The sequence below is a fragment of the Pleuronectes platessa genome, chromosome 21, assembly GCF_947347685.1.
Source record: "Pleuronectes platessa chromosome 21, fPlePla1.1, whole genome shotgun sequence".
Taxonomy (NCBI): Eukaryota; Metazoa; Chordata; class Actinopteri; order Pleuronectiformes; family Pleuronectidae; genus Pleuronectes; species Pleuronectes platessa.
In genome coordinates, this window is record NC_070646.1 from 6128490 (window position 1) to 6154018 (window position 25529).

General features: G+C 46.0%; 1 protein-coding gene across 15 annotated transcripts in view; it reads right to left on the reverse strand.

The window, feature by feature from the left end:
* Window positions 1-335: 335 nt before the first annotated feature.
* The window catches only part of tcf7l2 (transcription factor 7 like 2), an 89487-nt gene continuing 64293 nt past the window's right edge, over window positions 336-25529 (reverse strand). For 3 of the 15 annotated variants that reach the window (XM_053413423.1, XM_053413416.1, XM_053413430.1), the window contains 10 exons: window positions 17274-17406; window positions 14596-14698; window positions 13472-13558; window positions 9530-9667; window positions 9268-9430; window positions 8789-8897; window positions 8031-8093; window positions 7203-7253; window positions 5355-5427; window positions 336-2691 (listed from right to left, as the gene is read on the reverse strand). In XM_053413423.1, the coding sequence (XP_053269398.1) occupies window positions 2232-2691; window positions 5355-5427; window positions 7203-7253; window positions 8031-8093; window positions 8789-8897; window positions 9268-9430; window positions 9530-9667; window positions 13472-13558; window positions 14596-14698; window positions 17274-17406 (1380 nt within the window). In that variant the 3' untranslated portion in view covers window positions 336-2231. Of the gene's footprint in view, window positions 2692-3398; window positions 5428-6007; window positions 6081-7202; window positions 7254-8030; window positions 8094-8788; window positions 8898-9267; window positions 9431-9529; window positions 9668-13471; window positions 13559-14595; window positions 14699-17273; window positions 17407-25529 lie in introns of those variants that run through there. The other 12 variants (XM_053413425.1, XM_053413422.1, XM_053413424.1 and 9 more) reach the window with 10 other exon arrangements.

Below are 25529 nucleotides of genomic sequence, written 5' to 3' on the forward strand. Positions count from 1 at the left end.
ATACAAAATGTTTTAGAACTTACAAAGTGAGGATAAGTTTAGTTTCCGATAAGATATGTGGTTTTATCCTTCAATTTGCAATGTTACCGTTATTTGCACTTAACAAAACTTTTAACTATATTTACTTTATTTGTTTAATTACAAAGATGCGACTCTCAAAAGGGCAACTTCAAGCTGTGATCACAGACAACTGCTTTTCTTAAAACCGATTGGTAGAAATCTAAATTACATCTGTTTATGAACCGGTCTGAAGTGGAGCCGCTTGCCGAGACGCCGGCTCCACACGTTTCTGAAGCCGCTGCACCTGCCAGCGGAATGAAGGGAGGACGCAGATGTGCACATACTAAGTTGCTTTTATTAATACAGAACTGCATGCTACAGAGACTGTACAGCATAAACATTTATTCATTACAAAAAAACATGGTTTTGGAACCATTTAAAATAACAGGAAAAAAACAAACAAACAAAAAGATAAGAGCATAAAATAGAACAGGAACATCACAGCCGTTAAGGAAACATTCAAACTATTTATCATTAGCATCTTAATAAACCAGAGAAGAAATTGACAGATTACAGTCGCGTCATGTCAACTACAATGGCACCGAGTGGATGATTCTCTTGTAGCTTTTTTTACAGCCTCTTGCAACATCAACATGCCTATTTTTTCTATCTACCTATATGTAGTAGTGTACTTAAAAGTGGCAGTTTGTGTATTTTTTTGTATTTAATAGTTTTTTTATGAACCTCCTAATATACATAATTTGGCCCTTGTGGGTTTATACAGTATGATGTCCGTCTTTTTAAGTTTAAATTTTAATATTTGACAGTTTGCTACCAAACACATTTGTTATAGCAACATTTATACTACATACATAGCAATCTATGTAACGTCACAGCAAAGAATGGTATCGAAATAAAAAAAAGAACGACAACAAAACAAAAACGGGAAAAAAAAAAGGAAAACAAAAAGGAGAGAGATCCCTACAGCATGGTTGGAGGGGCAGAGAAAATTATCACAAAAATTTGGCACGGAAAAATCTGTACACGAATCTACAGTCGGAGAGATGCGACTGTGCAATAAAAAAGAAGGGCTTCGGACACGTTTCCATCTACTGAAGACATGGTACCCACCGTCTCCTGGTTCAAGTTTTCTATTCCTCTTTTTTGTAAAATGGCTTATAGACGCATTTCTTGAAATGAAGTTGTGCATACTTCTGTTCATGAGATCTACACAGTACACTGAGTGGAATCCAGGTTTTCAGCAAGGAAAGAAATCAAAGAAACAAAAAAAACTAAAGATTTTTGCCTTTTTAAAACCTCCTTGTAAAAATGGATCATTCATATATAAGTCGCTTACCTTAAGAAAAAATATTTGTACAATGTATTAAGAAAAAAAAAAAAAAAAAAAAGTCCAAAAGAGACACGTACAAGATACAACAAGCAATCTCTAAAGCAATAAATACTACTGGTCCTAGCGTTGTGACATTTTGACTTTAATAACCCTCGACCCCCCCGCCCCACCCCCAATCAAGCCCACCCAACTTGCCTGACTCCGCCCCAAAGGTAAACAACAACAAAAACAAAAATAAAAAGACAACGCAGTGGAAGAATGCATATTTAACACAGTAATCCCGTCCCCCCCATTATTCTGTACATTTAAACAAGAACAAGTAACATCACAATTAAAGTTGTTCCTCAGAGAGGTGTCGCCGCTAGCCTCATGCCCTCCTAGAATTTGAACAGATGTCAAATGATTGGTTCGCAAGCTCGTATTTAATACAAATAAAGAAGTAGAACCAACTCTTTCAAGAAAAGGGCTCATTGAACATCTACCTATCTTTTTATATCCGTCTTTTAAACATATCGAAGTGGAACTAGATCATTTTTTTCTGTTTGCACTGTTTTAACGTTACAAAAAAAAAGACAAAACGAAAATCCATAAAAATGTTGGCAGATTCACAAAGCCATACTACAGCTCATTGTATCATTTCTTTATAATAATTAGATTTTTTTTTTGTTGATAATGACGGGTCAAATATTGACCAATGAACCTCGATAAAACCAAAACAATAAACTTTCGACGCCTTGTGGCACAGGAACAGAAAAAAAAATAAAAGAACCGACGGCAAAGTGAGATATAGCAGAGAGAGAGGGCCTCGAAAGGATTTGTCTGTTTGTGTGAGTGTGTGTGTGAGCGGAGCTAGAAAAGAGGAGAAGGAGAATAGGATAGACTATTCTATAGACTTGGTCACTAGCGACAGAGGCTGGGGGTTCGTGGAGGAGGAGAGGAGCGAGTGGGAATGACACAGCGATGCCGAGGGCCGGGCCATTGAGGACGCCACAGAGGAGCCCGGCTGCCGCGAGGACGAGACGTCGCCGTGCTCCAGGGCTCCGTTGTGGGAGGAGGCGCCGGGCCTTTTGCGAGATGCAGCAGAGTTTTCCAGCGGAACCAAAGATGGCGGTGGAGGCCCAGCCAGGAGGTGCGGGTGGTGGAGTGGCTGGTGGGCCGGTTTCATAGTCAGTGAGAGAGGTTGCATTTGTTCAGTCTGAGGTTTGGACTCTTTTGAGGAGGGGGAGGGGGCCACCGAGGAGGGGGAGGATGGGGGGGAGTCTAGTAAGCTTCCGTCCGTAGAGGGAGGACTGGCACAGCTGCCTTCACCTTGGATGTAGCGAATGCACTTTTTTTTTCTCCTGGGGGACAAGGCGAGAGACAGAGAAGCAGGTTTAGTTTCACATCTTCGAGCGGCTTCGTCCTCTTAGCACCGCCGCTGACCTAAATGCACCTTCTGCTTTCCGAATTGAGGAGATCCACTCTATCACAGTGGTTCTCACTCGACAGGTTAAAATTCTGCAGGTGCATTTAAGTAGCTTGGTAAACCTCGTGCTAAGAGGAAAGGTTGTAGAAGGGACAGATACCAAAAGACTAAACCATCAGACAGGAGGACAGACATGGAGGAAAGATCACGGGTGAAGCACCTGGAGAGGAAGCAGCGGGGAAATGAGAAGCACACACATAGAGATGATGAAGATGAAGATGAGAGAATTAGATGTGGTGGTTGGTTGCTCTCTGGATGTAGAACTCAGCCTTTCTTACAGGCAGAGCTACAGCTGGGGGATCAGCCTGCTACTGGACCGGCCTCTGCCTCTATCTGGCTCTACTCTCTCGTCTCCTGAGGGGACAAAGTTTGGATACGAGGCGCAAAAGTCGACAAGACCCACACTGCACTGCTTCTGCCCCACAGACACAAGTGAGTGTAGTGAGGGGTCAAGGCATCATGTTTGCATTCCTGCCTTGGGGTCAAGACCCTCCCCCTGCCTGCCCGAGTCCCGGGGCCGGGGCCCGTTGCGCTCGGTGGAACCCAGTGTGCTCACACAGGAGGGGGGGGGAGAGGGGGGAGTTGGGGGGTGCAGGGGGATTGTTGCATTTATCTGTGGTGACTCTTCAGCGAGGCCTGCGTTCAGATTTGGTTAAGGGGGAATCTCTGCCCACCTCGTCTTTACTCTGACCCTGGCAGTGACCCCTCTCTCTCTCGGCTCTCCATTCTATCACAAGGATGCCTGAAGGCTGCGGAGCATCAGTATTAAACACTCACAGGGACAGGGAGAAGGTAAAAAAGGAGCTTTTTAAAAAAATATCTAAAAGATTGAGGTTCTTGGAGTATGTGAGGCTGATCCAATGTTTTAAGTTAAGCTGTCAAATCAATCACTTCCCTGTAATTCTGAGGGGCGGGGGGAATTCTACATATACACAAATGGAGAGAGCAGATTACTAAGGATGAAAAAAAAAAAAGAAAAAAGAAGAGGGACAGCAACAAATCATATAGACAGGCTCATGAAATCATGATCGCATGCTGGGCTGAGAGACACGCATGCATTTCCAATAAGCTCCACAGAACAAGCACACAACACCAGACGGAATAGAGGACTAGAAAAGTCTAGGAGAGAGAGTGTATGGGGGGGGGGGGGGGAATACGGCTTTTAAAGTGTACGCTGCACTGATAGTGTGTCTTTGGGTGGTGCGGAGCATCGACCGGGCGTAAGGAGTTATCATTTTGCCGCGACGTGCACATCTCGCTCTCGATAACTGTCTGTCAAACCGCAACAAATGAGCTAATATCCATTTTTTTAACAGACATATCGATTCATAGTATGTGCCTGTGTACGTTATTGATTTCTCCGTCTCGGGGGAAATTACGAGCAGATGCATCTTTTAGGAAGCGGAGCCCAGAGAGAACTTTTAACCTCTCGGCTCCTGAAACAAAGGCTGAGTTATCGTCTTTTCCTGTCTCCTGATGTCACCATGTGGTTTTTTGTTTATTGTTTAAGGAAAAAACACATTATTTTTGATAACGTGTTTGGCAGGAAGGGCGATAAGAGAGCCGAGTGGAAACAATGGCAGACTGTGGAGCTGGGTGAGTGTGATGTCCGACAGGTTTCAGTGAAGATAATGTGTTCAAACTATTTTTAACTGGTTAAATTATCGCGGTAAATTCAATTAATTTGAGATTGTGACATTGATTTTGAATTGTCATCCTAAAATCACTTGACTAATCATTGATTTCCAGCCCGTCTGTAAAAACGGTATAAAAACAATGCAAGGAAACGTGTGGCTGCGGTTATGTGTTGTGATGGTTGGCGCCGTAGAGTTGTGTGTAGGGGAGGGGGGGGGGGGGGGATGTGGGTGCAAGCCAGACACAGAGAGAAGGGTATTACTGAGCAGAGACAAATACCTACCATGAAAATATTCCCAATTCAAAGACTGCTTGTGTCAGAACAGAAAGACAACAGGTAGGGACTAAGTAAGGGTTATTGAAGAGGAGTTTGGAGGAAGAAGAGGTGGAGAAAGAGGAGGAAGAGGGCACAGAAAAGAGTGTCACTGAGCAGGCCCTCAGAGAAAGCAGGGCTAAATTTGTAAGCATTACATTGTTATTCAACGGGCGCCAATTAGAACATACACGACAGTTAAGATGGGAGGGATTTATCCAGTGCCCGGAGAGAAAATGGATTTCAGCCATGACAAGTCCAGATTGTACGATTTTTTTGTTTTCCAAATTGCATTAGGAAGCCGTGATCTTGCTGCCAGATCTTTCTTCCAGATAAATTTCGCTGATCTTATTTAGAAATCCATTTTCGGCCACTGGGCTTGAACCAAGTTGAATGAAGAAAAAGAACTGTGAGGGAATTTAAAGCAGGAAGCTCCTCGAAGTGAGGAGGGGAGGAGACAAGAGACGTTTTTCCACTTTTTAGTGCACCGATGGAAAAATGTTTTTAGAGGGATATCTGAGCGAATCATCAAGGAGAAGAAGCTGCTCATTGTGGATGTCCTCCTCCCATTGCTACTACAGCAGTTATACCTGCATGGTTTGCACCATAAACTCAGCTGGTCAAGCCCGAACAAGGCACGACACTTCTTTGGGGTATTTGCATCTGTTAGCCAAAGAGGTAGACACAAACATACACACAGAGACAAAAAAAGGAAAAAAGATAGAAACAAAAAGAAAAATGGACACGTCATTGCACGGACAACAACATATAGCCAGGGCTTAGGTTCAGGCTGGCAACACTGGGATGTCCTCCATATTGACCAAACCATCGGGCTCCAGATCCTTCAAGCCCCGACCTGCCAGTTCTCTCACCAATCTCAGTGAGGCTTTTTTTTTTGTACTGTACATCCTGCAATGAAACCCCTGTAGCCCCCAGAAATGAGTCTTTATCAACACATACGCACAGACGCCATTCATACAAACACTCTGGCATATCGTGTTAAACACCTTTCTTCCCAAACAGGAGGTAAACAAATCAGATAGTGGGACCCTACAGATAGACCGGCAGGGCGTGGCTGGAGGGAGCTGAGAGGTCACGATAGCTTGGCGGGAGAGACTACGTGAGGGGAAGGGAAGAGAAGAGGAAGAAAAAGGCAGCAGCACAGAGCGGAGGAGGAAGTCCCAGCGTACGGTTACCCAGCCTTCACCTGGCCCCGGCCAGTGCAAGCACACACCATACACACCTGCACGGGCCACACCAGTTATTCTGTTGATCAAGCCCAAAGCGCGCTCGACACTTCTTAGGAGCGCTCAGGTCTGGGGAAGGGAAGGGAAGCCAGCAGAGAGGAGGAATAGTACCCAAAATCAAAATAAATCCAAAAACAAGGAAATCAAAAAAGGAGGAGAGAAACGAGGAGAGAAAACAGAATACAGTGAATCTATGAAGCTTTGGCAGTGGCTCATTGTGCAAGAAACCCCCTAAAACCCCCTTAAAGCCATTCCCAAGTGTGCCTTTATAGACAGGCCTGAACACAATTAGTGCGTTTCAGAAATTAGTCAAAATCAAAATGCATGCAATGATTAAAATTATGGTATTAATATGGAAAGAAATGCTTTCAGTCGTGTGATCTGAATTCTGATTATTTAAATATAAGTGGAGAAAATGCAGATTGGGTTAATTTGCCGCTAGATGTTATCAGTGCATTATGATTTATAAAAAAAGACAAGGTCAAGGTGGTGGAGCTCTAAGGCAGCGGCAGCAGATTGCTAAAAGGTGGTGAGTTAGGCCGAGCCAGGGGAAGCATTAAAAAAGAGGGGAACTACTCCTGAGACCTGGCTTCAAACAGCTGACTGCTCTCTATCAGTGGCAGAAAAAGCTGCCAGTCAACTCGCTCGCTCCACACAATAATCATGTCGTCATTAGAGGCGGAGCGGCGTGACCGCGGTGCAGTGTTTGAGTCCAGGCCTGGAGTGAATAGAGAGGTTTTAAAAAGGAGGAGGAAGAGGCCTCACTCATGCTGGCCTGGAGGAAAGGCACTGGCGCGGCTACTGAGGCGTATAGATTAAGGAGGTTTACACTTCAGGTCATACTCCTCAATGATAATCTACCTTTAAATAATTTAAATAACTTCCTCAAGTATAATAACTTTACCAAAATATGGGGGAAAATGCTCCAGACTAAAGCAGCAAGATGAGATGGAGGTAAATTAAATGAAATATAATCTAAGCTTGAAGTCAAATAAACAATAGCAACAGTTTAAAGAAGGAAAGCAGCGAACAAAGCAAAAAATAAATAAAAAGAGCATATTTCAATGAATTTAACTTTAAAACCGGCCTAATATTGCACATTCATGGATGAATAAAAATATACATTAATTTTAAAAAATAAAGAAGAAGAAACAAGTTAGTAATTTAAAGTACTCAAAATGACATTAGCACCTGTAATCGGAGGGAGTGAAAGGCAAGGGTTTGGAAAATATTCTCTGTGTTCTGAAAAAAAAGAACAGATAGAGAGGCCTTCAAGAGGAGATCCGTCACCAAACCAGCGCAAAATACACAGGTCACAAGTCGGCTCACAATATGATCAGAAGAATGTGAATCATGGGAATAGAAAAATAAAGAAATCATAGAATTAGCAAACCTCCTTAATTTTAAGATATAAGTGATTCTTTTTTTTGGGGGGGGGGGGGGGTTATGTTGGTATAAAAGCATGCACGGAAGCAAGCAAAGGGGCAGCCCAACGAGCACGCACACACAAACACACAAACACACACACATGCACAGTCACCCGCACACGGTACAGTAGTGCAAGTCTATCTGCAGGGCACAGGCATTATAAAACAGGGCCACATACACAATACTGGCAAAGTTAATGGCTCTCACAATGCTTCAACTTCACATTCTCAAAAAAAAAATACACACACACATATCACAATACGAGAACGCTAAGGGGCAAAGTGGGGAGGGGAGGGTGGGTGTCAAGAGGGGAGTTGAGGGGGATTGTGGGGGGGGGGTCATGCATATTCAGTTGTTATTAGCTGGGGAAAAGGGGGCATTACAAGCAACTCTAGTATTTAAATATTGCATCGGGTAGCAAACTATACCAAAAAAAGAATAGCCAGGCACAATAACACGCACATACACACACACACACACACACAAATAAAACACACAAAAACTAGCTTGACTTTTATCTTGCAACATGTCACATCTGCCTGACACATGATGGGGCTCTTCTAATATGGGAGATAATTGCAGCTCACTTACCATTGCTCTCTGCTTGCTGCTTTTCCCTTTTTCTCTTCTTCCTTTTCCCCTGTTGGTTAGCCGCCAAAAAAATAGAAAGAAAAAAATAGACACAGACAGGAACCTTAGTTATTATATAGCAAAATGCCCAAAACATGAAACGGAGAATAGGACTCATCTTTGTGTTTACTTATTTATTCATTCATTCTTTCTCTGCCTTTTCTCTCTCTCTCTCTTCTCTACTGTCTCTGCCCTCCGGTTTGTAACAGCCACTGCAGGCCAGACCCGAGTTCTCCCTCCTTCTGCTCGTTTCTTCTTGTTTCTGTAATCTTTTGTCTTATTTTCCTCTTTTCTGTGAGAACATCTAGACGTCTTGACATGGGCGCTTCTTGCTTTGGAAGGCAGATTTCTCTGAGGCGGCTGCTCGTGGTCAACTCGATACCATACACTGGATCAGACTGATGAGAACGCGGCGAGCGCTCGTGTGTCAGAACAAAGCGTCGACATTCCTCTAATCAACATCATGTTCTGGCCTTTGTTGTAAATATTCCTTCATGTCATTACACGATGTAGCTTGGGTCAAGGCAATTTGTCCAGTCTCAAATATACATCAAAAGAACATTACAGGAAAAGAGAGAGAGATCCCTAAGGCTAGGTGAGAAAAGAAAAGAACTCATCCTGGTCATGTAACCTAGTGAAGGGGTGTGTATGTGTGTGTGTATGTGGGGGGGGGGGGGGGGGGAGATCAGTCCGTTACGACTTGTAAACTTAAAAACTTACATAGTTGTCGCGTGCTGACCAGCCGGGGTACAGCTGCATGTGGAGCTGTCGTTCTTTCCTGGCCAGCTCGTAGTACTTGGCCTGCTCCTCCCGCGTTAGGGCGTGCCACTGTGCAAGAGAGACAGAAGCAAGGCTTTTACCATGAACATGGAAAACAAGGGCGTACAGGTTGTGAAATGGAATTCAATCTGTAATACTGGGCTATTATCAGGTCGCCTTTATATCTCAGTCCAAATCATGGTCCTAAATTCAGACTGGTAAATGCTTTAGCCTTGAATCCCAGGTGTAAAAATATCCATATTTAGCCCGGTTATGTTTTCTTCAGCAAAAACTACCGGTTGGATTAACACAAAACTGATTTCTCACTGAATTACTAATGACTCTTTATGATCCATCACTGGGTGTGTTGTACCTGAGCACTGGGATTCAGAACCACAGTGACCAGCCCTTTGAATCTGACTGTGTATCTGGGACTTACCCTCCGGCCCAGGATCTGGTTTATGGCGGCACTTTCCTTCAGTGTGCACTCCGCCACCACCTTAGCCCGCATCTCCTTCATGTAGAGCATGAAGGCATTCAGAGGCTTCTTTATGTGGACCTGTTTCTTCTTCTCCTCTTCCTTTTTAGCTTCTGACTGTTTCCTGTGGGGTGTGGGGGGGCACAAGACAGGAAGGTGAGCACTATCAGCCAAAGTTGCTTCTCTGGTAGAAAGGATTACAGGCCATGGAAGGTGTACTCACGAGTTGAGGGAGCTGATGTCACTGTGGGAGGATTCCTGCTTGACGTTGGTTGTGACGATGGCCGGGTGTGGGATGCCTGTCGCGTGCAAACTGTGGTGGGGGGGCACCATGTGTGGGGGGAACCTGGAGGACAGAAGACTGTGTAAATCGTCAGAATGGACACAGGTGAAATGAGATGATGGATAACATTTATACACAAGACAGTGCAGCTGTGGCTGAATCCCATTCCCTTCTTTCAATGACATGTCAAAGTGCTTTCTCAATTTTCTCTCGGGGGGGGGGGGGGGGGGGGGATGGAATCAGCCACAACAAATAAATGCATATACGCAAACATCCACATAAAATATATCCAGGGTTGATTCATTTATCATTATTATTATTGTCATTATTATTAGCAACCAATTAAACTAAATGTAACACAAGTAAATTTACACACATAACCAACCCTGCTAAACAAAACACTTCAAACAAATGTTAAACATCTAATCATGACAAAGAATCAATAAAACATTAAAAAAATCTATATTGTGTGGGAATAGGAAATCACAGCCTCATTGAGTCTCCTCTTATATGGGCAACAATCTGGATTTAAGGTTTTTTTGCATCCTGAACTTTTCTACACATTATTATGTAGCCCGAAATAAGAGCTTGGTGAAAATAGATAATTTCCCCATTTTACTGACCATTACATTTTCTGTGCTTCAGCTGTAAATTCTGAAATTCTCAGGGTTTGATCGGTTAAGCTTCGGCCATTATCTCCAAATATAAATGTTCCATCAAAGTCCAGAGTCACTTCAGGTTCTTGGTCTCTTATTTACTTCCTCCTGTTCTTTTCTGCCAATTCAGCAGCATCACCAGCTCTGACAGTTCTATCTCCATCCCTCCACACTGCTCTCATCATTTCATCATCACAGCTCCACAGAAACCCAGAGAGAACCTTGTTTATGAAATTTGTTTCACTGGCAGAAGACACTGCTGCCCTGTATGTGCCTGTGTATGTACGACACTGATTATTTAGTTTGAGATTATTCTAACATCCGTGTGTGTGTGTGTGTTTACACCACGTGACCACACAAATTTAAGAGAAGAGAGGGGGATGAAGGAGAAGGGGAAAAAAGAGGAATAATGCTCCTTCTTTTTTTTTTTTTTAAAGCAGCTCATTATCCGGCTGTGTCTGGCTGCATGGCTCCGAGCCAGAATATAATGATGAGGATAAACTTGCCAGGAACAACTAGTTTCTGTTGGAGGCCATCTCAGGGGAGTGCCAGTGCGCTCCCCCCTCAAACTCTTTCCCTCTTTTTCTCCTTTCCCCTCTTCTCCCTTCATCACTGACACATTGGTGTTTGTGCCATGTCATCCGTTGATGGGGAGCTCGGCAGCAGTGGCTGCATATCGCCCATCATTAGGGCTGCCGCATTTTCTTCACTCACTCCGTTTCCTCTCTCCCTGTTCACCTTCCCTCCTCTCTCTGTGCACTTGTTAAAATTTCCTCTGTTCTGAGATCTATATTTTTTTCTTCTCCTCTCCTCCTTCTTCTTCTCTACTCCTCCTTGTCCCCTCGCCACCTCTGCGCTCCTCCGCTTCCTCTCTCTCTCCCCCCCCCTCCCTCTCCTCCTCCCGCTGCCACTGCATGGCCCAGGTTATGGTTTAAACATGACGGCCATCCCTTTGAAGCGCGGGGGCATCATCATCATCATCCGGGCTCATCAGTAGCGAGCGGCGCCTTGGACCAATTTAACCAACACAGAGACGGAGACGTGGAGGAGACCCCCAACCCCGGGGCTCCTACGTCTCAATCTGAAAGGTAAGAATAGCTGGCGGTGTTGGGGTAGGCGTGTGGAAGGGGTGGGGGGGGAGGGGGGGTCACTGGCGCAGCAAGCCCAGTGTCAGCCAGTGCCATTTAATTGCCAGTGTGAAGCAGTAGCCCCCGTGCCTGTTTAATGTATAATGATCCGGCCAGTGCACTTCTCCTGTTCCCCAGGAAAAGAGAGGGAGCAGGATGATGGGGGAACATATCAAAGGGCAGGCTTAAGCATGAGGGGCAAAGGGGGCCTTCAAATCCTCCCACCTGTCACACATACATGCACGCACACACACAATATAAGGGGACCTGCACCGGCTCCAACCCCATTATCAAAATAATGTCTTTCATTTGCTCCGATCACTGTCTCTCTTCTCTCCTTGGCTCTTTTTCCCTCCCGTCCTAAAACAATGTATTTTAAACAGGACCTGGGTGTAAGGTGTTCACCGCAGGACGACGAGCTACCAGATTCACTCCCTGCATCCTAATTCAGCTCAGGCCTCGGCACAGGGGACTGATACCGAGGCGGCGCTCGCCTGCAAAGACCTGGCTGCCGACACGAGTACAAGGCCAGGACGTCTTATTCTCTCCGGTTTCTTGCAGGCAGCGCGGCACTTGACAAATGGTTTGAGCCATCGCGACAGTCTGGTCCTTTCTTTTGAACAAAACCAGCTAGCTGAAGGCTATGGGTGAAGGGACTCTGCCGTTCTGCTGACACAATTAGACAAATTAGGACTGGATTACATTTTTTTCCCCTCTGCCCTGTCAAAGTCAGAATTTTGGTGAGGAGGTGGGAGTTGGTGGGGGGGGGGGATAAACCCTCCCGTTCTCCAGAGAGCTCCCAGAGCCCTCCATCTATTCAGTTATACTAATTCAATTAGGGGCCTCATCACAGGGCATTAGCTCTTCCCCATGGCCAGTCCCCCCCCTACACACACACACACCCCCGCCTGTATATTCAATTAGCAGCAGTGGAAATAAGATGATCACAATGTAGAGGCTGCCATTAAGGGACCAAATTAGCAGTCACTTGAAGTCCAGGTCGGCCGGGTTGCTGCTGCCAGATGCCGATGTCTGGACAGACCCAGCGTCTGACCCTTTGCACCTGAGACTTCCTCTGGGTTTTTTTGGGGGGGAGGGGTAATGGCTCTTATCCAGACACCAATTTCCACAATCATTTTGAAAGAAGATTCAGGACGGTGTTTAAAACCTAAACTGAACTGTCTGGGTGAGTTTACAAACTCTTTTCTCTTTTTCTCATAGCTTTAACAAATAAAAAAAACGCCACTACCCCCCCCTTGTGACTCCTCCCTGCCTCAACATGATCCATCAATGTCACAGGGGCGTAAGCACGCAGCCCTCAGGAGCTGCTTTTCCAATCAGGCGGTAATTAAACTGAAGCTCGGCCTCCTCCCCTGACTCGTCCAAAAATCTCCTGCTGCAAGTGCACATGGAGGGGGAGTGGAGGGAGGGAGGAGTAGAGGGAGTGGGGAGGGTGGGAGGATTGGGTTTTGTTTTGTTTTGTTGTTAGCCATCTAAAATGAATTATTTTCACTTCCCACACAATATAGAGGACATTACTCCCTCAAGGGAGAAACAAGTAGTTTAACACCGACAGACAAACACAGACATGTATACAAGATGGCAACGAACACACATACCCCCCCCCCTGGGTGCATTAATGTCCACAGCAGCACTTGAGCTGGACCCTAATGGGCTGGACCAAAGAGGCAGACAAGTGCCAGGGCCCCCCCCCGACATCTATCTAGTCTCCTTCAAAGTGTTGCTGTGTTTGTTTATCTGTCTGGCAACTGAAACTCACAGCAAGGACATGCCCCAGCTCATTTCAGATATGCCTGACATGCAGTGGGGGTAAATGTTCTTCAGGGGCCTCATTAGAAAATGATAAATATAATTAATATTTGAGCACGCGAGCTGGAGCCCCCACGCTGGAGAATTGGCCTTTTGAACACAGGGATGGGGAGTGCGAGCCCTCCTTAAGGGAGAAGTTGCTGCTCGCTGCATGTGCGTGTGCGTGTGTGTTGCTTGCGAATTGCCCTCACAGCCAACACAAACACACACAACTGAATGAATGAGTGAGTGGTTGTGTGTGTGTTTAAAGCTCCTAGGGCTCAGCTCACCTTGACATGGATGCGTTGACAGTGAGCGCAGTTGGGTAGGGGTGTCTGAAACCCCCTGTTGTGATGGGATAAACAGGTTGACCTTGCCTGGGAAGGGGGAAGAAAAGAAGAAAGAGGAGAAGGTAAAGGAACCGGGTTGATGGAGGAGGAGAAGGTAAAGCCCCTTGTCTCCCTCTCTCTCCCTCCCCACCGTGGGCCTCTTTATTCTCATTTGATCAGGACAAAAATCTGGGGGATTGCAGAGCGCGGATCAAAGGGAGGGAAAACTCTGAACAATTTGAATGCCACAAATCTTGATAGCGATGGCTAATTAAATTTCATAACCCTTCGCTCTGTGTCGACAGAGTGGGGCCCTGTTCCTCCCCAAGCTGGAACTAGGTGTTTTGTTGTGATAATTAAAGACGAAGCGCGGGTCTCTTTAATGGAGCCATCACGCTAATTGAGGTCTACACATCCAAAGACAAACAATAATGAATGTAAATTTATACCAAAATAAAGTGCAGCAAATCAAAGGGCGCCATGGCTGCGCTCGGGGCCTCTCTCGCTATTTAGATCGCGGTGAGAAAACATTAAATTAACAGAGCTTAATTTGTAGCCTTTTGTCATATTAACAAGTGTTGACAAGAGTTACCAGGGGAGAGCCCCCGTGTGGAATTGTGGGTAAAATACAGGCAATCACGGTTCATTACTCTAATTGGACCATACAGACACATGCAAAATAGGATTTGCCACAAAGTAGCGGGTTGAGGCTGGTGAGGACTCGAGGACGCTGCGATGGGCGGCTGTGGTCCAGGAGTGAGTGTGTTGGAGAGTTCAGGGATCAAGTTTTCGTTTGTGAGAGGTAGCTAACTCAGAGAGGGGGGGGGGGCCACGCTGGGGACCAGCAGGAGACAATAACAGCTTCTGTAATTGACTGTGTCTGCATAAAGACCAACATGCTGCTGCTGCAGTATCACACAACAGTAAGGTAATATCAGCTACTGTTGTATATTGTTTTATTCAATAACGATTTACATTCATATACATTGTTTGCTAATTATTCATTACAATGTGTGGGTGATGCTAAGCTGTTCACACAACCCACATGACAATATAGAAAGAGTAATTAAAAAAGTTTGACTTACTGTGGTACTAACCATCCTAGCGGATGGGGGATCTGGCCGACAGCGCCGGGTGACAGTGGGTAATAAGGAGATATATCTGGAGGATGTGGAGGCCTCGGGATTCCTGCGGCAGAGAGAGGAAGACAGGAGCAGAGAGGAGGTGGTCAGACGAGGAGATGATGACAACCAGAGAACTGAATCTGTGTCGGTGATGAATTCACTCTTTGTTGAGAGTTTCACATCTGAACAGGGCAGACATCACAGGAGTGCAGATGGGAGGAAGAAGGGCTCGTTGCTCGCATGTACACAGTGCTAAATCACACTCCCTGATCAAAGGCCTTTGAGGCAGCGGCGGCGGTGGCGGCACAATGTGTTGGAAGAGGCAGAGGGGAGAGAGGTGAGGGGAAAACACCAACTCGATTCTTGTCACATTTGTCTACTGAATCAGAAGATTAATGATATAAAATAACTGAGGTTTAGAAGTTAACGGAACACAACAATATAATTAAAGGCGTCTCTGTGATCACAGAGCTTTCAATACCAGGCTACAGATTGAGGCTGCCGGCTAATATACTCTGGCAAACCGGCTGGATGCATATGCGTTTCACCTCAAGCTATTTTAGAAATAAAAGCTGCAAGTTGGGACCAATTAAACTAAGAGGTCTTTGAGCTTTTGACTGAGATAAATAAGAAACAAGGTCTAAATCTCCATTTGTCCGATTGATTTTCATGTTAAACATAAAAACAGCTTCAGACAAACAGCGACTAAGACGTCTCAGCTCTCATCGAGGGGCAGCGCCGGGCAATTGCGGCGTCTGCGGTGTTGCCTTTACAATCTGTGGCAGCTGACAGGCGATTGCATCAACAAGCTGCCCCGAATGAACGCCTTGAAAAGGTCTCGCATGCAGCCGGGTGTAAAAATAACTTTCTCTCTCATGATAAACTTGAAACAGGGAACACTAGATGTGTGTAAAAGCGCAGCAGGGAGGTGTGTGTGTGTGTGTGTGTGTGTGTGCGTGAGGAACTGAGAGACTGTTAATTTTGGCTGTGGTGTGTTTCTTCCACACAGCTGGCTCACACCGCGCAGCTGTCATCGCAGATACATTATCTAAGTCGGTGCCAGCACATGTATGAGCCAGTTCAATCTCCGCAGATCAGAACTTGGCCCGTGGTTGTGGTAACACCCCGAGTTCACGGCTGATCCAGGTCATCCAGGAACTGTCTCTGGAGACGGATCCGGTTACTGACTGACAATGTGCTGTGCAGCAGTTTGTGTAGAATCCGAAAATCATAAATGGTCTTGGAAACACAGCAAGTTCTATTAAAAAGGGAAAACGCTCGCAAACATTATCCAATCGCCACCCAGTGCTCAAGAGTTAATATAGCTCATTAATTAAAGCATTAATTTTACACTGAGCCCAATTAAGCAGCCCCATTAAGCACTACATTAAACAGCAGCTGGTATATTATTTCCCTCTTTGTACGGACCATCATAATAAGGGAACATTATTACCTAAAACATTGACTGAAGCCTCCGGAGAGCCTTGAAAAGCCGGAAATAATTCGCTGCGCCGAGAATGCATTAACCTGAAAGGACGGCGCTGAATGACAGTTAAACTGAAGCGTTCGGTCAAAGATGCTCTCGGAAAAACAAATAGAATCGTCTCAAAATGTCTGCTGAGCGGTTGCGGGAGCGGGAACGCGTGGGCAGACTCTGACTGGTAAACCTGGACACCCTGAGTCTGCAGGATCAACAGGCTGTGAAGACATAACTGCAGATCTGACAGGCGCGCTGGATGATCAAAAAACGTTGTACAAATCCAAGTGCTCGGGTCACGTCTCCCATTTTGAGGTTTTTGTGTACAGACATCCTCTCATGGAGCCAGCCTTGCAGATTTCTGTGTGTTCACTGCTCTCTGGTAGTTGGATGTGAGGTCCTCCAACTACAGTGGCGGTCTTGTTTGGAGCCTTGGCAGCCGGAGCAACAGTCATGAGACGTGGAGGTTGTTTGCTGAACTCCATGTCTTACAGGGGTTTTACCAGCCGCTGTTCCGGTTCCTGTTCTCTAACATGAACATGATCGAAAAATCAATAAGTAACCGATGAGTTTACTTTGTCCCACTATACTGCGTAACAGAGGATTCTAAGAAAACACATGGGTGTTATATATTTAAATAGGAAATTACAGTGAACTCTACACAATACCTGTACTGTAAATATGATATCGGAGTTTTGTTTGAATATTGAATTGTTTTCACAAGAAAGTGTCTGCAGACAGACAGACGCCATTAGGACAAACAGTACAGGTCCTGAACCAGGCAGCAGGGCATAATAAAACATTTGCACACCCATGAGTGCAAACACTCTCAAAGACTTGAGGGGCCTGAACTGAGGAGAGCTGCTTGTGTGCAGTTCTACTACTTGTTTTGTCCTCTGCCAAGGAGGTTATGTTTATGCCCCTGTCCATTGTAAGGAATGGTTCTCTATTCAACTTCTTCAACATTGCGAGATGGTCTATTTTCTGAAACTTCCCCCATTTGAGCTTGTAATCATTCAGGGATTATGATAAAGTTGTGAAGTTGACTGTGTTAAGTTAGGTGCAGATTGATGGGGATGTTCCTTTGTGTATCTCACCTACATGAAGGATATTCATAATGCGCACAGGACTTTCAAAGATTAAAAAGAAATTTATTTTTTACCTGTTTTGGGATCCACGTCTGTCTGTAGGTGGGGTGGGGGGTTCCCCGGTGTGAAGTGCTCATTGCTGTAGGTGATCAGAGGTGTGAGAGGGTGCACATGATGAGGGTGCTGTACCACTGGAACCTTATTAGACTGTGGAAAAGAAGAAGGATACAGATGGACAGGGAGAAAGAGGGAGAGGGGGAAAAAAGGAGGTCAGGGCGTTAATATTTGGGTTAGGGTTTGGAGAATGCAGGCGCTCGCCACAGGATTATAACTTGGGTTTTTCGAAAGCTCTCGAAAGAGGAGCTCAAGTGCTGGGTACTCCCGAGGCGCCAAACCGCCAAGCCACAGTGAAAATAGTGTGGTTTGTAATTAAAAACACTTCTGCGGTGTCACCCTGGAATTCGGTAACACAATCTGCGAGGCTTGGGGGGTTGCCAGTTCACATTTGGGCCTGACGTGTGATGAGGCACTTTTAACCACGGTTGCAGTGAAGTAATCGATCATCTGTAAACCACGAAATCAAGGCAGCGCGTGTAAATCCACAGTCATTAGCACTGCGCTCAACTCTCCTCCTCCTGGTCTCCCCTCTTCCTCACTCCCCTTCCCTCCTCTATTCCCCAGGGGCCTGTTCACAGAGGGTCGGGATGTATTGTAATAAAAGGGTTAGGAGAGAGGAGGTGGGGCTGAAAATCCATTTCTGCATTTTTGCCAAATTAGTTTTAGCTATGTAATCTTCTCTTTGTGCTCCTAAGTGGCGCAGGCCCCCTTTTTTCAATTACCCAAAGATTACAGTGGAGCTTTAGGGGTGTGCTGCCGTGGGCCCCTGTGTTAACCGGCGCTCAGCCCCTCTCATCAGGCCAAGCAGGGACAGACACTAATACACACAGTCCCAGACCACGAGATAACCAGATTAGAGCTCTGCTGTAGATTAGGCTGGTGGCAGAGGCTGCTCCTCGCCTCCTTAACCACACAATCTTATCCTGCCCTCAGCAGTCAAAGAAGCAGCACTAATCAGGCTTATCATAACATGGATGATATGTTCAGGGGGAGAGGAGTGAGAGACCAAGCTGCTTGTGTGTGTGTGTGTGTGTGTGTGTGTGTGTGTGTGTGTGTTCAGTCTCCTCTCTCATAGGCCACACACCCTCATTAGTGACTTTAACCCATGCAAGATATAAAAAAAACAACAGCTCCACTGTGGCACATTTCCAACAGACTTTGAAAAACATTAATAGGACAAGATGTTGGCAGGAGGGGGGCGGGGGTCATACATACATAAGATGCTCAGTTGCCCGATGCTCATTGACAATACAAATGCAAAGCTGTGGGCCCAGGGCGAGACTGACGTGAGAGCAGCTTAATGCTGCAAACTAATCATCTGTGTGAGTCTGTAGTGAATACCAGGCCCGTGTGAGAGTGAAATACAGCAACAGCTCATTCAGGAGCCCGGCGCTACATGTCCAGTAGGTAGTTGTCCATGTGTACGGCCCCGTGCAGATCTCTATTTTACAGTGACGGTGGTAAGGGAGCTGGATTGGGGGCTGGGATGATGGGGGGTGGAGGGGGGGGAGCGGAGTGGGGGCATTCCCTATTGCCATGGTCCCAATGAAAGATTAATGAACCCCAGCAGAACTCCAGGGAGGCAGAGAGACTCCTGGGACTCATTCACAGCCCTGAGCTGAAAAGGCTGGGGAGGGGAGGAGAGGAGGAGAGAGGGGCTGGGGGGGACTGTGTGTTTGTGTGTCGGAGGTGGAGGGGGGGGGGCGGTAGGTGGAAGGGGATTCGTTAAAAAGAAACACAAACCAAGACACATCTTGTTGCATAGGGGCTCCCGATCTGATCTGCACATCGAGAATAGAGGGATGAAAAAGAAACTGGTAGAAACACTACCAGGGTGGGGGGGTTGGGGGGGGTTATGACAGCTGCCAAACGCAGCCTGATGAGTCGGCAGCTGAACGCGAGAAGATGGCCTCTGCTTTCCCTCCCTCCTTTTCTCTCTCTCTCGCCACCCCTCCTATCTCTCACCTCCTAACCTCTCCCCGCTCCTCCCTCGGGTAATGATGTGAAAGAATGTTGTCAATTCTTCATCTCTCTGTGCTGAAAAGCTTTAGTGGCCATTTAAATGAGTTCTTTTGTGCAGGGGCCCGGGCCATTGAGAAGACAGTTCAAAATGCCCATCCACTGAGTCCACATTTAGACGAAGGGTGTTAGAGAGGGTGTGTATGGAACGGAGAGAGAGAGAGAGAGGGAGGGAGAGGGAACTAGAAGCCAGCCGATTTACATCATAGTCACTTGTGGTCTTTGAGGGGTTCTCTTTTCTCCCTGAAAAGCCCCAAAGTGAGGCAAATAGCAACAGGCCGGCCTGAGAGACTGCTGCCGCCACAGTCCCCACTGTCCTCCTCAGTATATGAAGGCCAGAAAGGGAAAGTAATAACAGGAAGTTGAGTTTCTGTTGACATGTTGCAGTAGATTTCTTAACCCTCTTCTATATTTCTTGCCGAAAACTCAAGGAATCCCCTTTGCCATCAGTCAAATCGCCGAATGCATATACATGGCCAGTCAGCTGCTGTGGACTTCCTGTGGTCTGATGTCTTCAATCAGCACACACGCTCGCTCTACATGCCGTGTGATCATCGCACACGCTCTAGCCTCGACTTGGCCTCGCCGCTGACGTCAATGGCGGCAGCGCTCGGTGGTCCCCGGGGGAAGGAGGCCCCGCACCTGCCCTGTGGCCACTGCGGGACAATGCGTGCCCGGAACTCGTCTGGCAGGCTGCTGGGTGCTCCAGCCGCACAGAGGACCGCAGAGCGCAGCGAAACAAAGGCAGTCGACGTGGGAGGCTTCGCTCTCCCCGCTCCACAAAAGCCAGGGGAAAAGAAAGAACATTTCCTGCCCCTACACCCCCGCTGACTTGCATCCTTCCCACCACCTCCGCCATTACAACAAACAGATATGGCAGGAGAGGATCGGGCACAGAGCTCTCTAGTCATGATCACCAGATCTCCAAGCCTTTAGAAGAGAAAGAGAGATTTCGAATTCAAAAGACCCCGAAGAAGAATTTAAGAGCGCACTGTTGTACGAACATCAATGAACACATTGACTCCTTCCACATCCAGGACACATACGGCGCCTGCTGCTGAGGAAGGGCCAGTGCTGTGAAGTGCAGGCAGCACACTTTAACACAGCAGACACAAACAGAGGCAGTAGCTGCTGCCTCTGGTTATGTTATTGATATTGCCTCTATTCTATTCTATTCTTTTTCTATTCTCAGTTTCCAGCTGCGAGGCTCATGTGCTCAAAGAAGAGAAGGTCCATGGGCCTGATTGTATTTCATTTTTTTTTATTTCTTTATGATAACACTCTCCTCACAATGGGGCAAATCTACAATACCTATTAAGTACTAACCATCATTACTGTTTTTGGTCTCAAACCTTCCAACAATTCTTCTCTGCAGGTGTTAAACTGCTGCCACCTGCTGTGATGCTGCCACGACCAGGAAATGATCTCAAGTACAAATATATTTCCTGTGCTAGCTGGTGACTAACACTGTTCGGCCAACGTCTGAAAAGAGCCTTGTGAAAGAAGACAAGTCAGACCTCTGGGGAGGGAGGGAGGGGGGGGGGGCACAGGAGAAGGCAGAAGGGGGTGAGAAAGTGACAGCAGGATGGAGTGAGACAAAGAGAGGGCGACCGAGAGGTGGAAGCCGGACAGGAAAAAGCTGTTGGCCTTGCATTTCCGCCTGGTGGCACCTCGCTGGGGCAATTTGAGCCCTAAATGTGAATGTGGTGACCTTGCTGGCCAGGGGCCGGTGGGTGTGGGGGGGGGTACAGCCTCTGTCTTTCTGCTTTATGTCATGATATGATGAGTTGTCACAACAGCTTGCGGGGCGCTAATGAGCTGTACTGAGGCTGGGGCAGGGGAGGGAGGCCGGGCAGCAGAGGAGAGGGATGCAGGGATGACAGTGGCGTGATGGATGGGGGTCCTCTCAGGCCTCCACATTCCAAAGCAAGCAGAAAGAAGTGGCCCACGTCCAGAGGCACATGGAGTGACACCACACGACAGTGATGCAGAGGGGGGACAGGTAATTTGTTTAAGCGTGTGTGTTGTCAGAGAAAGTGAGGCCGAAACACAAAAAGTTTCAAACTGCGTTGACACCGATGGAATTAATTGTTGAGTATCGGTGTTTACGTACACGACGGCTGCTGTTTTCCTCTGGGAGGAATAGAGTGCCCCCTCCAGGCTAAAGATCTTCATCTCCAAGCAAACCTCATATCAACCCAGCTCACACACACACACACACACACACACACACACACACACACACACACACACACACACACACACACACACACACACACACACACACACACACACACACACACACACACACACACACACACACACACACAAAAGCCCCGTTAGCAGCCGGTCAAATCAATCCTCAAGATTCAAGCAGACAATCTAAGGGAATACTCAGAGATTAACGGCAATAGAATATGAAATGTTCGACAAATTAAAGGCTTATCAGAGCCACGATCCTCCACAGCCCAGCACACTAATTAAAAAAAAAAAATTCTTGGTTAATCATTGGAGAGAGAAAGAAAAAAATAAATAACTCACAATATTAAGAACCTGGGAATTGTAAGGGGGTGAACTGGAGAGGGGGAGTTAAAAAGCAGATATGGAGGTGTTGATCAGTTTCCTCTTGCAGAGAAGATGCGTCTCTGAGGGCAGGAGGCTCCTGAGACCACAGTATATTTAAAAGTTAATCTATTCACTTTGCTGCAGTGACATGCCGACTGCTTGATCAGAGCGCTGAACAAAAATATTATGTGGGCCAGAGCCTTTGCTCCCCTTCCTCCTGCTCTCTTCACTAGCGCTCAAGTCGTTCGTCACCATTTATTTTCGCTTCCCATCTTTGATAGTCGGCACATCAAATGGAATCGCAGAAAGGACGTGTTCTGATATGTCACAGATAAATAAAACTGTGCACAAATAGCTTAAATATGAAGTGGTATTTGGCAGAACTGTTGTATTCTGTGAAGACAAATCGCCTCTTAGACACACACGTGCGTTTTTTAAAGCTTTTCCCTTTCAATGTAAACAGCCTCTTGAGCTCTCGTACCTGAGTTAAAGGGGCTTCGCTGAGAGGTGATATTGTGTCGCAGTGTTAAGAGCCAGAGTGAATTCTGCCTTTTGAAATGCAATCAGCTCCTCAGAATTTCGTTTGAAAAGCCTCGCAATTAGGAATTTGAATTGGATGGCAACATTGACAAAGGGATATGTTAATCCTGAAATCTTATTTTACATTTCGAGGTTAAAGGTTTGATATATCAACTAATGTTTTGTCGAGTAAATAAAATCCCTCTTGACACAATCATTTCTTTTTTCTAAACTTGAATTAAGTCGTTTTAAATTAATTTAGATTTGTTTAATATTTATTATACAGGCCAATTCAGAAGTATTTGAAACAACACATTTTAAAGTGTGTGACAATAAGGAGTCTAGAGATATAGCATGTGTGTATAATATAGTTAGCATGAACACACACAAGAAAGTTTGTAAAGTGGCCCATTACAGACTTCAAAATTCTGATGACCAGGACTCCCTGAGCCAAATCCCAGCCCGCCCCTCCCTCCTCGTCACCAACCTACGACCAACCTGCACCACAACGCCATCAACAACCTGTCAGAGTGAGGCTACGAGGCCGTGGGGGGTGAGAAACAAAGCAAGAGAGAGAGAGAGAGAGAAAGAGAAAGAGAAGAAGCAGGGGAGCCGTGCTGCGTTACTCACCCAGCTGCTTAGATTGAAGGGCCAGCAGCCCACCTGCTGGAGGAGCGAGAGCCCGGGGCCCAGGACTCCTGCCTTGGCTCCCGTCTCCTCCGGCCCGGCTGGAGCTCCATCCCGCGGGTACATGACCCCCTCCGTCCCAACCCCACCCTCGTCTCCTCTTCCTCGCTCCACCTGGCCCCCCCAGCTCCTCCTTCCTGCTCTATGCCGGGGAGAAGCTCCCTCGCTTGTCTTGGCCGCTTGTCTCCTTCACTTCTCCTCCTTCTTCTTTGTCTGTTTCTGCCTTGGCTCCTTGCTCCACTGTGCACGAGTGTGTTGCTGGGCATGTGTGGTGTGGCTGCATGTGTGTTTATCCGCCCCCCCTCTCTTTGCACTTGGCACGGTGGCCTGCTGACCGTCGCTCCCTTAGGTTATGACATGAGTGTGTGTATCTCTTGAGGCGTCTATAACAGGCTCAGGGTCTGAGGCCTAGATTCACACACACACACACACACAGCTACACACATGCACACACACACTCACCACAATCCCCTCCACCCACCCACATGCATCCCTAAAAGTAAAATCCCCCAAATCTTTCACTCTAACCACAGACGCGCTCTCAGCTCTCAGCCAGTTGCAGTCTCCTCTTCTCTGCTCAGTGAAAGTTTTGACGCTGGTGACAAGATGTAGAAGTAGTGAGAGACAGAATATGGACAGAGAGAAGGAAAAATTACTGTGAGCAGCTTTTCAGCACTGCAGCTTCCCACTAGCAATACTGGAGAAAAAAATATATACTCACAAACACACACACACACACGCACTCACAAAAATCAGTTATTACCCAAATCCCTGCTGTACTTTGGGCCTGTGTGTGTGTTTCTTAAGAGCATGTGTGTGTGTGTGTGTGTGTGTGTGTGTATGTGTGTGGGCTCTGCTGTGCCTCCAGGATGCCCAGAGACGAACTGGCAGCTTGAAAAGCTTTGGCTACAAGGTAAAGCGAGCAAGGCGAGAGATGGAGACAAAGAGGAGAGAGCAGGAGAGGGAGAGAGAGAGAGAGCCAGAGAGAGAGAAAGGGAGAATAAAAAAAAAAAGGAACAAGACACAACAACATCCACAAAGGGAGGGCAGGCTCAGCAAAGTGTGGCCAACAGTCACTTTATCTGTGTGATGCTGACAGTCCCCTCTTCAAGCCCACTTTCCAGAGAGGGGGGGGGGGGAGGGGGAGAGAAAGTCTTCACTCTGACATGGATGTGCCACCTTTCGTCGAGATCCTTTTTTTTTTATTTCATTTTTTTCCTCCCTTTTTCCCAAACAATACCTTAGAGTGCAGAACAATTCCTTTCTTAACCCCCCCCCCCCCCCCCAGCTCTGTCTCCATTCAAGGTTCATGTGAACAAGGCCTCGACGAGCCCCCCCCCCAACCCCCCCACCTCCTCCTCGCTGCCTTCTTCTCTCCATTCTCTTTTTTCTCCGCAACTATTTCACCTTCAAATCCATTATACTGCTGAATACTGAAGTCAAATGATAAGCTTCACGTGGTCATGACTTTTTTCTTTTTTACAACAAGCACAAAGAAATTCAATAGATCTGTTGTGAATACACAGGCTTGGTGCGATAAGGAGGAATTCCGTCAAACACAACTTCTTATTTGTTATTTTGTGTCACTAAAGATGTTGCTTAAATTAACTTTTATTATATAGTATGCGGTAATTAAATCATTTTAAAGATTTTTTATCATTTTCCTGAAAACGCATAGAGAATTACATATTTCCCACATTTAATAATTTATATTAGGGGATAGTTATACATTTAATAAAAAAAAGGAGCAATAAAAAACATTACACAGATAAAATCATCTCAGATTAAAAAAACACCTAATTTTTTTTTTTTATATATATACATTTTATTATATATTTTTCAGTGCAACAAAAATAATCATCTTCCAACTGTAAGGGTTGTTTTTCATTTTTACATTCGATAATTAACTGGACTTGTCATCCTTTAATTACCTTTTATAACCTCTAACAACCTGAACCTGACTAATGACCATGACATATTAAATATTTATAGAATATATTACCTCCATCCAAGCGCAGTAATATTTAATATATTTTTTATATAATCTGGCGTGGGGTATTGAGGACGAAACTTATCTTTAAAAAAAAAAGCAAAGGAATTTAGAAATGTTGGATATAAATCAGAGAATAATATCTTTAAAAAGGGGGGGCCAATAATTCTCTTTTTTCTCTCAGCTGTACTAAGGCATTTTCAGACTTGGCAACAGAAACAACTAGAGAAAAAAAACTGAACATCGGCTTTTCTGTTAATGCGCTGTTCCTTTCTTTTTGCTCCTGTTGTCGTTCAGCCTCTCTGTCACTGTTAGGACCCTGCTCTTCCCCTGGCCTGCAGCAGGCAGTCCTGAGGCCCTTAAAGCCAAAACAAAGCCCTGGGAATGTCCTTTACACAGCTTGGACAATAGCGCCGGGGCTCCAGCTTGACAA